We start from the raw sequence: 14,043 nt of genomic DNA on the forward strand, positions 1-14,043 counted from the left end.
CGCTCAGACCAGCTGACGTTTATTATGTTTGAGTCTGGGATGATGATGCAGCCGGCGCGTCAGAGTTAGGTAGATAAGGACAAAAGCTCTTACAAACGGTGGCCTCCGTCTCCGGTTCGGTCACCCTAAACTGAAGCAGCGAATGAATGGATTTCTTCAGCGGAGGTAACGGGTATCCTGGTGTGATGCCATTAGCTTTTCTCATGCCGTGGGTGCTTTCCAAGAGCGGAGTGAAAGGACAGGAGTATATATCTCTTAAAGCCTGTGAGAACGGAGCATCCAGCCTGGCACCGGCGCTTCCCGTCTGATCCCGGCTGGATGTTGAGCTTTTTCCTCTCACAGGGATCACGGCTAGAAACGCTGCACGGACATGTTATGATGCGTTTTGACAAGCAGGGGAAAGAAATGAATCCACTGACGCAGAGTCTCTTTAAAAGCTGCTCTTTTTATTGGATCTACTTTTTAAAAAAAGGGGGGCTGGTGAGGGGCTGCATCACTGCATTTTTTTCACTATGCTAAATTTCAGTTTGCATGCAGTGAAATAAATGTACAAGTGAGACAACGCAATAAATTAGCATATAATTTACATTTGGAAAAAAAAAATTAGTAACAGTGTACCAACATTAATACTGAATATAAAATATAAGCAAATAATCACATGATGCTTTTCATTTCTCTTGCACTTTAGGTACAGGTATAAGCAATGTGACATTCAAACATCCAAGTTCACAGCAATGAGTACCAGTTTGATTGATTTCACTTCTCGTTTTCTGGAGGCTCCGCATCCCGCAGCCAGCGGACGAGTTAGTCCAAGCGCTCTGAATGAACTGAATTCAAAGGCTTCTCGCCATCCGCCGTCCTTTCAAGGTTTGGTAACCGATAAAATCTGCTCGACATTGTCATACTGACGGTGGCTACCAAAAAGTAGCAGCAGCAAAATTAGAAATTAGTTGTTAACAGCTTCGATGAGATTCTTGCACGCTCCTATTGTCTGTCAGATTTCTCCAACTGCACCTCCGCAACGTGCTGAGTGTGATGGAGGCGTTTCGCAGGTGTTCCCTTTCGCAACCCCTCCGCCAGCGGGAACGTCCCCCGCCTACAGGGATGCGTCACGGCTGGGCGAGCGTCCATTGTGTTGGTAGCACAAACAACAATACACGGTTAACAATGAAAATTCCCAGTGTGAGGTATAAACAGATACAAACAAAACAATAACATGACCAGCATTTACCAACAGAGATATTGACAAGGATATTATTTCATATTGTTTGGATCCAGCCTCACTTTTAAGCACACTGGAGAGGGTTGAATGGAAGCACCCACTTGATAGCACCAGAAGCCTGGGAAGGCCGTAACCCTCGGAGCAGAGCGGGAGGAAAGAGGAGGTAAACACAGTACTCCACGGAAATAAAAAAAACAATAACATGAAGGAGGGGGAAGCACCACTGAGGCGGCTGGTTTTGTGTTTTCGCTGAGGGACAAAGACGAGGAAAGAGGACGAGGGGGTCATTCAATCTGAAGCCCGGATACGTGGTCTGGCAACGTATCCGTGATGAACGTGATGAGTGTGTGTGTTTAGAGCTGGGCCCTTATTTAAAGAACACTTCGACTTTTTGGGAAATTCGCCTTCTTGCTGAGAACTGAACGAGAAGATCGATACCACTCATGTCTGTATGATGAGTGAGAAGCTACAGCCTGGAGACGGAGTTAGCTTAGCTTAGCATAAAGACTGGAAACAGGGGGAAACGCCTAGCCTGGCAGCAGCTCTAGAGCTCACAGATGAAGGTGTTTGTTCTTTAATCTGTGCAAAAACAAAGTGTAACACATTTCTCAGGAGGTTACGTGCTGGACCGAGCCTCCAGGAAGTGGTTTTGGCGTAGTGGTTAGGTCGGGTTTCTGAGCATCACAAACTCCCTGAAATGACTCTTTTATTTCTAGAATCTGATCTGAAGACAGTCATGAGACGGTGAACATCTCAGTGTTACTGTTAATGTTGGGATTATCTTAGAGAAAACGTGAGCATGAATCCTTGAACTCAAACTTCCACATCAAAGTTTTACACTCTGGTTGTTGGACAGGTTAAAGAAATAATATATTTTAATTAGCGAGGTGCTGGTAGGTGATTGTTTTTACCGTTGGACAGAGCTAGGCTAGCTGTTTCCAGTCTCTACTGTATGTTATGCTAAGCTAACAGTCTCCTGGCTAAAGCTAAAGTACAGACATGAGAGTGACGGGTATTAATGTTCTCATTTCCGAATCTCTGCTGGATGATGAAATGCAAACATTCGAACATTATGAAAGAAATAGCGACTGCGCTGCGATTCCAATGAACAAGCTGCTTCATAGAAAATGCTCCTTCAAAATGAATCCTTCAATAGCGAACTGGAAGCTCCTCGACGGGATGTTTCGTCAAGGCCAGTTTGCTAACAGTGTCTGAAGCGGCCCGGACACGGTCTGACCAGATCTTCATACTGCGTCTGGACCACCGACCGACCCGCCGGGTGAACTTTAATTTGAGTGTTTGGACCTAAGGCACCCGTCTGGGGAGAAGCAGCTGTGAATTGAAAACGCTCCTGTAAGCAGGTGGTACCTTCTGGATTAACATCATATATAATATACAAATCCTTACAGTATATAAGGGTTTAACGTATGTTACAGTATGTAATATTCTCATTCCAGCACAGAGACGTTGAATATGAGTTCAATCACATTACATTCCCTTCCTCGACAGTAGGCTACTATCTGACACAAACATGACCAGAGGACAGTATCTCAGCTCTGTTTGGAGTTGTACAATAAATATACAGTACACTGATGGGCTTTCTCTGTCCTATTTGAGCGCTAAATTGGCGAAGTATTTACACGAAAAAGTGCACCAAAGCCAAAAAGTCTGCCTGCCAATAGCACCATCACAGTCACCCCAAAGACGGGAGTCCCACGCCCTCGACCCCCGTCCCCCTCTCTGGGTGAGGAGTCCTCCCCTCCGTCCGTCCATCCGTCCGTCTCCGGGTACATCCTCTGTGAGCGATGTGTCCAGCACTTTGGATTCAGAAAACAACAAACACAAAGGAAGACTAACAATGATATTAATAATTATTATTATAATAAAAATAACATCACCGACAGATAATCTTCCGAGTTCCACTTCACAGAAGTGAACATTGTAAAAAATAAGTTCGTGTCAGCGTTGCGGGCTGAGCAGTGGTTTGGGCTCCACCACGATGGAGGGCAGGAGGATCAGGTGTGATAAATAGGGAAATCCTTACTTCTTCTTCTTCGGCCAGCGCCGACCTCTCCGTCTGTCTTCCACCGGTCCGGAGGTTTGGTTTTATTTTCAGCCTGCCTCGTTTTCTTCTTCTCTCCCTGTCAGTGCTGCGTCGGCCTCCCTCCATCCTTCTCGCCTTGCTTTCGCTCTCGGGGTCAGTGGCCCTGGCAGGTCTTACAGCACATCTGTCTGAAGTACGCCCGGCTGCAGAACTTGAACTTGAGCACCAGCGGGCAGTAGGCCACTTTGTTGACATCTTTGCATTCTGTGCAGAGGAAGACGAGAGAAGAGCGTTAATCCACCTCAAATTAGCGTCCTGAACAGCCGAGTCTGCGCTCAGTTTGTGCAACGTGAAGCAAAAGGAAAGATGTTATCAGTTATTTTGGTGCAGGGTTTCTGCAGGATTCACCCAGTTAAATTTGGACCTTTACGACCACACGTAATTTAATTACAATTCAGCGACATCCAAAACGAAAAGCAGCCGAGAAGACGCGGCCAATAATGATTTTTCATTTATCATGAAATCATATTTTATTTCCAGCAGTAGAAAACAATAATTCCTAATGATATAATCAATGAAATTAAGTCCACCTGGACCTGGATAAGTGGTGTAAAATGGACGGGATGATTAAAAATGATGAATTGTGTCATGATGAGTTCATTTTAAGTTTTGGCTAAAATCAGCGCTTTATATTCTGATCTAATGAGCCTCCAGCTGCTGTAGCTGCAGCAGTGACGCGTTCAGGTCGGAGGCGTCGAACGTCTCCTGAAAGCTTTTTAGAGGACCATCTTTCTACATTTATTTTCAGGAAATCGGATGTTTAGCGCTCTGACTTCAGCGCTCTGGTCATACATGAGAGGCAGACGCTGAGGCTAACCTGCTACACGAGCGCTGCTGCGTCTCCCTCAGCCCTCCACTGAGCAAAACTATGCTTGGACACAGAGACAGATTCTGGCCTCGTTCACTAACTGGGCTATCTGCCATGCCGAGCGTGCACGCACACGCACACACACACACGCACACACTCACACTGCTTGCTGGATGGCGGACAGGCAGTGCTCTAAATGCCTTATCACGATCAGAGTGTCTTCCCTTATTAGGCTTTGGCCCCTGCCTCCGCAGAGCCAAATGAAACGAGACATTGCCTCACTGCTGTCCGTAAAGGAACAATTAGCCTACAGCTAATCCCATTAGCCAGCCTGTAAACGCTGCTCACGTTTTCCATTCAGGCTAATCGAAAGGCCCTTCTCGATGCATCTGAATAGCCATCCATCATGTGTAAGTGTATATGGAGGGTTGAGCTGTTTCGCTTTGACCAGGAGCCAACCTCACTGGAAAGATTAATGTAGCTGGCAAAGTGTAGAGGAGTGTGTCATCCAAGTGTGTTTAGGTCATGGCAGAGCAGTGAGGATGAAGATAGAGACGGTTTAGACCCTTTTCAATCGGGGCTTTGTGTACAGCACAACAGGCATTCACACAAACCATCTGCCTTTGCATCTGAAGGAAGCTGCGGTTTTAAATAGAAACCTGCCGTGAAAAGCGCCAGCAGACGAGTCGCCATTAAAGCGCGATGGCGGGCTCAGGCGTGAAGGTTTCGGCGTCTTACCGTCGCCGTTGGAGATGGGGGTGGCGTCGCACTTGCTCTCACACTGCTGCATGGTGGTGGGTCGGAGGGACTCTGTGCACTCGTTCGACGGCTGCCCGGTGTAGGACAGACACTGCACCGTCCTCATCTGCTGGCCCAGGCCGCACTGGGCCGAACACTGAAACAGAGGAGGTTAAGGTTAGCGTCTGTGCAGGAGCGCGTTCAGCCGGCTGAGGCTTAACGAGGTAAACGACGACCATCTTTCTCTCTGAGTGCCGGGCTGAAACACACTCGACCGTCCCTGCACATTCACTGCACACCTTGATCCAATCAGCCAATCATCAGGAGGCAGCCGGTCACCTTCGCTCCCGTCGGTCACTGAGCGGGACGAACCGAAGCAACTGATTCTTTTTCTAACGCTTTTCAGGCTGAGCACTGAGCGACACGCCCGGCTGAAGGAGACGAGGAGGAATCGTTTCAGACGCTCCTGAGAGCTGCTGGCTGTCACTGACATGTCTCACCCTTTGAGTCGACCCGGTGAACTTGTTAGCAAACAGTTCCTTATTTCCACATCCAGCAGTTATGGAGACACATTATCCTTCACTTGTGCTTCTCTTCTCTCTCTTTAGCGGCTAAAGGCTGTGTTCCACTACGCTCTCTATGATAGATGCACAGACGTCTTTCACTGGACTACTTTGATAAAACCCTTTAAAAACACAATTATTTTCAGTTCTGCCTTCTTCCTGTGACGTCTCAGCATGTGTCTGGATGTTTATTCACGCCTGACGCTGAAGACGATCACGTGTCCTGCTGCTGTGTTCAGATTTGACTGACTGATTTGACGCAAACTGCAGAAATCAGACGCAACTAACTTCCTCTTGTTTTCAGAACACCAGCATGCACCTGCCTCCCCTACATCAGCTGTCAGCCACACCTCACAGACTTAAAACCTCTGCTGCAGCAGCACATAAATGTAAAATTCAAAAACAGGACAAATCATAAGGCCAAGTTCTCCCTCTGCCAGAGTCTGTCCTCTGGACGGATGCTCGCTCATACAGTTAAATACAAACATAAACTAATACAGCTGCAACTCCAGAAGCAAATCCAAAAAAGCATCAAGCTGAATATAGTGAAGGCAGGTGCAGCGAGTGCTGACTCAGAGCTGCTGATCAGGACCAGAGGAAGCGTCAGGGTGCAGCTCAGAGGCCTGCAGACTGACAGAAGAGCTGCATCCTCGCTGAGCCAGAGTCCACTTCAACATCTCTCTGCCATAAACAAAAGAATATTTATTCATAAATATGAACGTTTACAGTCTTCAGGGATTATTCCCTGCACTGCAGTTTATTTAGGATTTATTTATGTCGGAGTATTAAATGATGTGTGTTGATAAAAGCAACCCAAACGTGCCTTCAGCGTGTGGTCCACGCTCGCCTCCATTCAGCGGACGCTTCTATGTGAAAGTCTGTGCTGAACCCAAAATGTGCACCTGCAGCTCTTCTGCAGCAGACGTGCCAGCTGTAATAAAAAGCGCTTGTACGGGCCGCCGTTAAACTCCTTCAAAATAAAGACCACAAAAACACTTGCAGTAGCTGCCAAAGTGCCTTCGGCAAAACACGAGCGTCAAATGAAGCAGATATCTTCATAATCACTCGCGCTGAGAAACAACACACCTGTCAGCCATCACGCACGCCCGTGCACGAGCGTGCGTGATATGAAGCCAGCCCCCCCCCGCCAACGTCAGAAGTACCAGGCTTCCTGTCACCTTCAATGATCCTCTCTGGCTGCCTCAGATCAGCGAGCCCGCATGTCATCCCTTCCCAATTAGACAGTCTTTATTAGGACCCGCCGCCGGCCATGACAGATGGCGTACGTCAATGGTGTGACTTAAGTGGGATTTGAACCAGTGACCTTTTGGCCCGGGAGACCAGGCGCTCGGTAGCTGGCAACAATCTCCCCTTTCTGGCGGGCTGAGGGCCGCCCGGCGAGAGACCGGAGCGGCGAGGGCGAAGCGTGTAATTACAGCCAGAAAGAAAAAAAAACACACACACACACGAGAAAGACACACACATCTGCAGTGCATGAGAAAGCGCTGTGTAAGAGCAAACTCCAGCTGTTGCTCCACAAGGCATTAACCTCGGCTCGGCGTGACGGGGACGCCGCTCTTTGATGGACCGCGCCAAGGTTATCAGGCAGCTCTGCTTTGTTTACCGCCACTGATTGAATTGTAAAGGTGTGCAACTGATGTGTGTTCCCGTGTGTGTGAGCGCACATGTGGCCGCCGAGGGAGAGCTGCGACCTAGACTGCCTGACTCTTGACCTTTGACCTCTGACCTGAACAACACAGAGCGCGAACCATGACATCACCTCCAGCGCAGCGACGAGCGGCCTGAGAGTCGTCTTCTAAACATCACGGCGCACTGTTTAAAATTCCACTTTTACACTGAATTATTAACAAATCCTCCAAAATAACAAGCCATACTTTTTGTAGATACAGCTCGCTCTGACGCACGTCTTTCTGGCGTCCTCTCACCAACATGAGTCAGCTGTGTTGTAAAGTGTTCAGCTCAGCGCACTAAGTCATGTCAGGGTGAGCCCAAGTATGCTACTCCTCGGTCTTCCTCTAAACCGTGTTCCTGGAAGTGATCGCGAGGCCTGGACTGAGGCTGAGATACACTTCAAACAGCCGGGAGGATATCGCTGCCACCGATCACACACTCCAGGCCCGCTGCAGCACACACACGCACCCTCAGCGCGCACACGCACACGCCACAGGCCTGCTCAGAACCCCCCGCGTGTCATCCAGGTGTAAATTATATTAACCATCCACCGACACGTGGACTCTGTCTGCTCACCTCTGCAGCCAAGCTAACCTTTTAAAGGATTACCCAGCGTGGGTTAAGAAGGAGCTGCCATGTGAAGGAGGTGCCGTCCTACCTGTCCCCATTCGCCGGGGATCCATCGAGGAGGAGGACAGCGTCCCAAACTGCAGCGGATTCGGACCGGAGGCTTGTTGTGGCTCGGGCAGTGGGCGGGAGGGAAGGTCTTGGTCAGGTCGCTGCTCTTACATAAGGCGATGCGGTGCTTGAAGCCCGGGCCACATTTCGGCGTGCACTGAGGAGGGAGGAGGAGGCGTGAGACGCGCATCTCGTTAAAGTTAGTTCAAGTTGGTGTCAGGGTGTCGTCTTACCTCTGACCAGTCCAGAGTGACCCACTTGGGCGGGCAGGACTGGTTGTTGCAGGACTCTTGTTCGATGGGGCGGTGAGTCAGACAGTGGCTGTCCTCCAGCGTCTCCTCCTCAGCGGGGCCGATCTTCCTGATGCACAGGACCGTCCTCGTCCTTATCCCGCCGTCACACGTCTTCCCGCACTCCGACCAGTCGCCAATGAACCACCTGGAGGACAACAGTGTTACTCTGTGCAGCACAGTGTGTGACGCTCCCTGTGGTTACTTCATTACAAACAGCCTTTGGTAATTAGTCAGAGCGTAAAATCACGTTATGCGTCGTCCATCTGAGCGACTTCATCAAGGTCGGATTACCAGAAGGCCACCGCTGTAAAATACACCAAACCTCAAACGTCTTATTTTGTATTGGTGCTAAAACCTCAGGTAGCATACCTGCACTAGCACAAATGTTAAACGCTACCCAACCATGCACAGGGCCACAGACCCTCAGGGGCCCCTGAAAGCTCCAGCTTCTCTTCGTGTCAGCTGGCTTGTTGTAATTTGATTAACTGCAGATTTGTTTGGGAATAAACACCGAAGTACAAAATAAACTGAAAAAGGTGTTAAAGAAAGCTTCATTAAAGCTTCTCTGTGGAGCGTTTGGACCCCTGGAGGCTCCGTCGAGCTGCTTTTATACGAGAGGGCCCCCAGTGTGTTTGTGAACGAGTGCACATGTCTGTTGCTCTAAATATGGAGCAGTAGCCGGGAGGCAGTTAGCATAGCTTAGCCTAAAAGTAGAGAAAGGGAAGAAACAGCTAGCCTGGCTCTCCCCAGAGCTAAAAGATCCACCTTAAGCTCACAAACACACTCATTATCTTAACCTTAATGTGCTTTCAGAAGGAGTTCCTGGTGAAGCTTGGCTATGCTAGCTAGGCTATCTAGTGTAAGCTAGGCTAATCACAGAGACAAACGCCTGAATAAAATGTCTCGGTTTGAGCATTTTAACATGAATGATGCAGATAAACTCCTGTTACCTGACCGGGTAACCCCCATGCTGCTGAGAGCGTGCCAGGCCGCTGATTCAAGCCTTTGTCTACACATTTCAGAGTTAATATCATAAAACTGCCGAGACAACGGCCTCCAAACACATGCAGCCTGTGAGATATTACATCATCTAAAGGAATGTATACAGAATTAACGACGTGTTCAAACATCTGTGTTAGCTTTCATTACTCAGGCCCATAAAACCCTGCCTATTCTAAAACAATTGTGTTTACACGGCCTCCTTCAGCCGGCCTTTCCTGAGGCTGCAGAGGAGGCGTTTTCCTTCCTAACACACACAAACGTCATGTGTGTGCTGCAGCTCAAGACACACACATGCGTTGCAACAGCCTTCAAGCGCTAATCAAAATAAATGAGATAGCACAAGTCTGCGTCCACTGAATACAGATGTGAAAATAAATAACCAGGACTGCAGTCTGAATGCATGAAAACAAATTACCACTTATACAGTAGATTTACGACACTATCAGTTTTTTTGGCCGGAGCCCAGCTGAGAGACACCAACGCTCGCTCTCATACGCAAATAACTGTCAGATCGTCTGAAACTAATTAACCCGACGCATTTAATCCCTCTTTTTCCAGACGTGATTGAAGCTCGTCTGGCCGCGCTTCCAGCTTCAGCGTGGAGCTCGCAGACATTTGGCCACCGAACGCAGGTTCATGTTCCACCTGTGTACGTGTGCGTTACCCCTGGAGGGTCGGCGGAGAGGCCAAAGCAATCAAACACAGGTGGTCATTTTCAGGGCTCTGATTTTTGGCACGAGGCAAACACTGAAAATAGTTAACATATGAAGTTATAAATCACTGCCGTTTTATTTTATTATTTTCTCCCAAACACATTTCACAAACTAGGGCTCATTGAAGGCGGATTCATATCGTGAGGCTCGTGTTTATGGAGGGTTTTTGCTTTGAAAGCGCTGACTTAAAGCCGCTATACTCAATATTTTTACATTAACAGCAGCTCAATTTGCGTGACGTGAAAGGTGTGGAAACGAACCCAGACGCGGCTCGGCCCTTCGGAGCGTTTTACCACCTTTAAGCTAATTATTTTGGTTTAACCGCTCGCCGCGTTTCCACATTCATCACGCAGATGTTTTCAGCAAAAAAAAAAAAAAAAAAAAACCCACTGTATACCACCTGCCACAGGACATGATGCTAGCAGCTAGCTGGCGAACATAGCAAACATTTCCCTCGGGAGGTGGTGGAGACCAAAACAGAGCAAAAAGGGAGCAAATACTGCAGGTTTAAGAAGATGGTTAACACTCTGTATGCAAGCTTTTTAATACCGCTCGTCTTCAGCAGGAGAAAAAAATTATATTTTAATAGTCAATGAGTCATTTCAGTCATTTATCAAGCAAAAAAGACGTCAAACACTGTGAAATGTGAGGATTTGCTGCTTTTCTCTGTGCTGTAAATTGAATATATTTGGGTTTTCGGGCTGATCTTCAGACTAAACAAGCAAACAGAAGACGTGCTCTGGGAGCTCGTGTTTGTCATTTTTCATTCATTTCTCACATTTGACAGACTAAACAGCCGATGAATGGATTGATAAAGAGAGAGCGTTACGTACTCTGGAGGACACGGCTCAGTGTTGCAGTCTCTCTGGTTCTCTGGAGGTTTGCTGTCTGGGTCACAGTAGCTGTTCTGGACCACCGAGTTGTCATCCAGCCTTTTGCACACCACTTCCTGCTTCTGGGAGCCTGCAGGGGAAGAGGCCGATCAATAAGGCAGCACAGAAGTCCACTGATCTCGCGCATTAAGCGCCTTCGGGAACATGGAAGCGGGCCGGCGTGTCGAGCGGAGATGGTATCGCTTTCAGTCTGTAGTAAATCCAGACATGTAAATTCCTGATTCTTTGCAGGATATCTTGGCAAATCACTTTTACAGAGCAGAGAGCTCTTTACTTTGGCTTCTAATGGGGAGAGCGAGGGCTACCGTATCAGTGTCACACCTCCCACTGCGCGCGTGTGTGTGTGTGTGTTTGTGTGTGTGTGTGAGCATGCATGTGTTGTGTGTGTGTGTGTGTGTGTGTGTATGCCATACCAGCTCAGAAAGGGTCTGTTTGGGCCCTTGTGGGACATATCCCACAGCAGACTTGTCTGGCAGTTGTAATGAGATATGGATGTGTGCGTGTGCGTGTGTGTGTGTGTGTGTGTGTGTGTGTGTGTGTGTGCGAAGTATAGAAAATCTACCCATCTGTGCTTGAAGTGAAATACAGTTTGGAGGAATAGCGCGAGGCATGGGGTAAAAGCGCTGCAGTTGTAAGGCTGTCAGAAGGTGTTTTTCATGGCTTTTATTACTGTCGTGATATATTAAACGACGCGGCGTGATTGGCTGAGCTGGCTGTCCCGAACGCGCGCGCGATTAAAAACACGTCTCACTGATTTAAAGCTCGGCGCGGTCGGAGACTCAGCGCAGACGCAAATTAGATCATTTGGATCAGCGATGCAAAGGCATGTTTACAACGCTGGAAGGCGGCGCGCGTCCTCGTCGAGGGCGGACTCCAACTGGTGCTCTGGACTTGGAAATCCTTCCTCAGAAAAACCCACATGCTTATTCAGTCATGCTTTTACAAAATATTACAAACCCGTCCAGGCCACACTTGACAACTGGGAAGACACACTATTTATTGTTAGATGAAACCCATTGCTTTTGGGCTAAAAGGTTTGGTTTAGTCATTCTTGAGGCCACGGTCAACATTTCAGTGCGGTTTCAGATTTTGAATGTTTGACTTTGCAGGACGAGCGCTGCAGAAGAGCGGCCGAATGTGTGCAGCGCTGGTAAACCAGAAGCTATGCAGAGCAGCTCATTCACAGAAATTACACCATATTCATTACTCCGGCTAAAATATGGAAAATATACATATTGAATTTATTAGAGGGCTGAATCTCCAGCTATAAAGTAATGATTTTGGAAAACCATCGCAAATTATGATACTGGGTTTCCATACACTGCTCTTCAGCATTTGCGTAATTACTGGTTGGGGAAGATTTACAGAATGACACACGGACACACGAGATATGAAGTATTAAATATTTGAGAAGGTTAGAAATATTCAAAAAGAATTTAAACACCCGCAGCGCGTTATGGTGCTCAACACCAAAGTGCTTGGAGTGCTCTTTTCAAAAGGCGACTGGACGCTGGAGCTGTGCAGAAGGTCGGCGGTGTTCCTCCCTCAGAGGAAATAAACAAAATAATAATGAAAACTTGCACAGCAGATCTACAACATCAGTGTTCATGAAGCGCTTTGCACACAAAAAAAGACAGAGAGATGACCTGACAGGAGGAAGGAAAGCTTTTCTGAAGTGAGCTGATGATCGTGGAGGTTTTGCAAACGTGGTCGTGGAAACGCCGTAAATTCAAAGACGAGTCAAAACATCGCGAAGAAGCTTTTTCGCTTATCTGACGCGTTGGCGCATCACGTGACCTCAACAGCGCTGTCTCACCTCCGGAGCAGGTGGCGGAGCACTCAGACCAGGGCAGGTGGTGCCAGGAGAAGCCCACCTCGTTGTCACCGCTTCCAGTGCGCTGGATGGGCACGTTGAACTTGTAGCGTATTCCCAGGTTCTGCTCCTGAAGGAGAACCTGCGGAGGAGGTGCCAAATGAAAGGAAAGAAACTGATTATTCAGGCACATTTAGCGACATTAGCATTAATTTGGACAAATTTGAGGCTTCTTTTAGCTCTGTTTTTGGTCTCCACACCAACTCCTCAGAAAAATATCTGCTCTTTTATCTACTAAATGCTCCAACTGGTTTTTATTTCTGGAACAGCTGGTTGTAAAACCAAAACAATGACCTAAAAAAGGGCAAAAAAGCTCCATAAAGCTGAGAGGAAGAACACTCAGGTGACAGCTCTGTGTGGGTTTGTCACCATGATGGACCTCTTTCACGTTACACGCAGTCATCTGAACCAACGCGAGGTTAAAAATCCTGATTAAAGCAGCTTTAAACGCTGGGTCCGCGCTCGTCTGAGGGATTCGGTCTCTGCAAGCCACAGAGCGACGGCTGCTGTTGGATCGGCCAGTCGCTCGTCTGCTCCGGTGGTGCTGTGTGGTCTGATATTTTCAACATTCACATCCAGGCAGAAACCACCGAGTATTACGACAAAAGCTGCTCAGTTGCCTCATCCTGACACACAAACATTCACATTCAACAACACAGACACCAAATCAAGTGACATTCGCTTTGCACACTTCTTTTTAATACCCTCGTATAAATAAGCCCAAACCTCCGGCTGAGGGTCAGCTGAGGTGAACTCCCAGATGTTGCATTGAGTCACTTCAGCATAAAACGCACAAAAATGTACAAGGATGGAGCTCCAGAGTGAGACGAGTTATTTCAGCCGTCCCAGTTAAAGGCTCGCTCGTCCTCTGCAGAGACAGACGGCGTCCGTGGACATGATGGACATGAAACTCAAGAGACGAGCAGCAGGTCTCCGACATGCAGCACAGATTCCCGTCTGGTTTCATTTGTGCCAGACAAGACGGCAACACGGACGCAAACAGCGCAGCTTAAATCATTCACGGACACACACTGAGAGTTCACTGACATGCCTTTGTTTACTCACAAGAACGCTCCACTTCAAAGACAAACACAGAGAGAAACGTCCAATCACTGAGCTGCAGAGTGAGCTGCATGCGCCGGCGGCGGCGAGCAGAAACCCAACGTCATGCTTCCTACAACACTGATAAAACATTCAGCGGCTTAAATCAGGTCACTGAGACATTCTGGCTCAGTCTGGTCAGCCTCTTTTTACAGCAGATCATCGGTTTCGTAGCATTTAGAGATTTAGAGCCAAACAACTCCACTGTTCTGGTTGACTCTCAGCGCTCTCATACCGTCGTTTTTGACCGCGGCAGGCAGCTGCTTTCACAATAAAAGCTCTAAAGAGTTAAAGACGAACTGGTGGACATAAAGGAGCAGCCAGAGATATTTCCCTCAGGAGACGGTGGAGACCAAAAACAGA

General features: G+C 48.0%; 1 protein-coding gene across 1 annotated transcript in view; it reads right to left on the bottom strand.

The window, feature by feature from the left end:
- Nucleotides 1–1,023: 1,023 nt before the first annotated feature.
- Nucleotides 1,024–14,043, bottom strand: part of adamts6 (ADAM metallopeptidase with thrombospondin type 1 motif, 6) — a 53,505-nt gene continuing 40,485 nt past the window's right edge. Inside the window, exons 20-25 of the mRNA XM_070988798.1 lie at nucleotides 12,523–12,661; nucleotides 10,647–10,776; nucleotides 8,039–8,243; nucleotides 7,786–7,962; nucleotides 4,873–5,029; nucleotides 1,024–3,530 (exon numbers count right to left, since the gene is read on the bottom strand). Coding sequence (XP_070844899.1) covers nucleotides 3,421–3,530; nucleotides 4,873–5,029; nucleotides 7,786–7,962; nucleotides 8,039–8,243; nucleotides 10,647–10,776; nucleotides 12,523–12,661 — 918 coding nt within the window. The 3' untranslated portion in view covers nucleotides 1,024–3,420. The remainder of the gene's footprint in view (nucleotides 3,531–4,872; nucleotides 5,030–7,785; nucleotides 7,963–8,038; nucleotides 8,244–10,646; nucleotides 10,777–12,522; nucleotides 12,662–14,043) is intronic.

The sequence above is a fragment of the Chaetodon trifascialis genome, chromosome 20 (genome assembly GCF_039877785.1).
Source record: "Chaetodon trifascialis isolate fChaTrf1 chromosome 20, fChaTrf1.hap1, whole genome shotgun sequence".
Lineage (NCBI taxonomy): Eukaryota > Metazoa > Chordata > Actinopteri > Chaetodontiformes > Chaetodontidae > Chaetodon > Chaetodon trifascialis.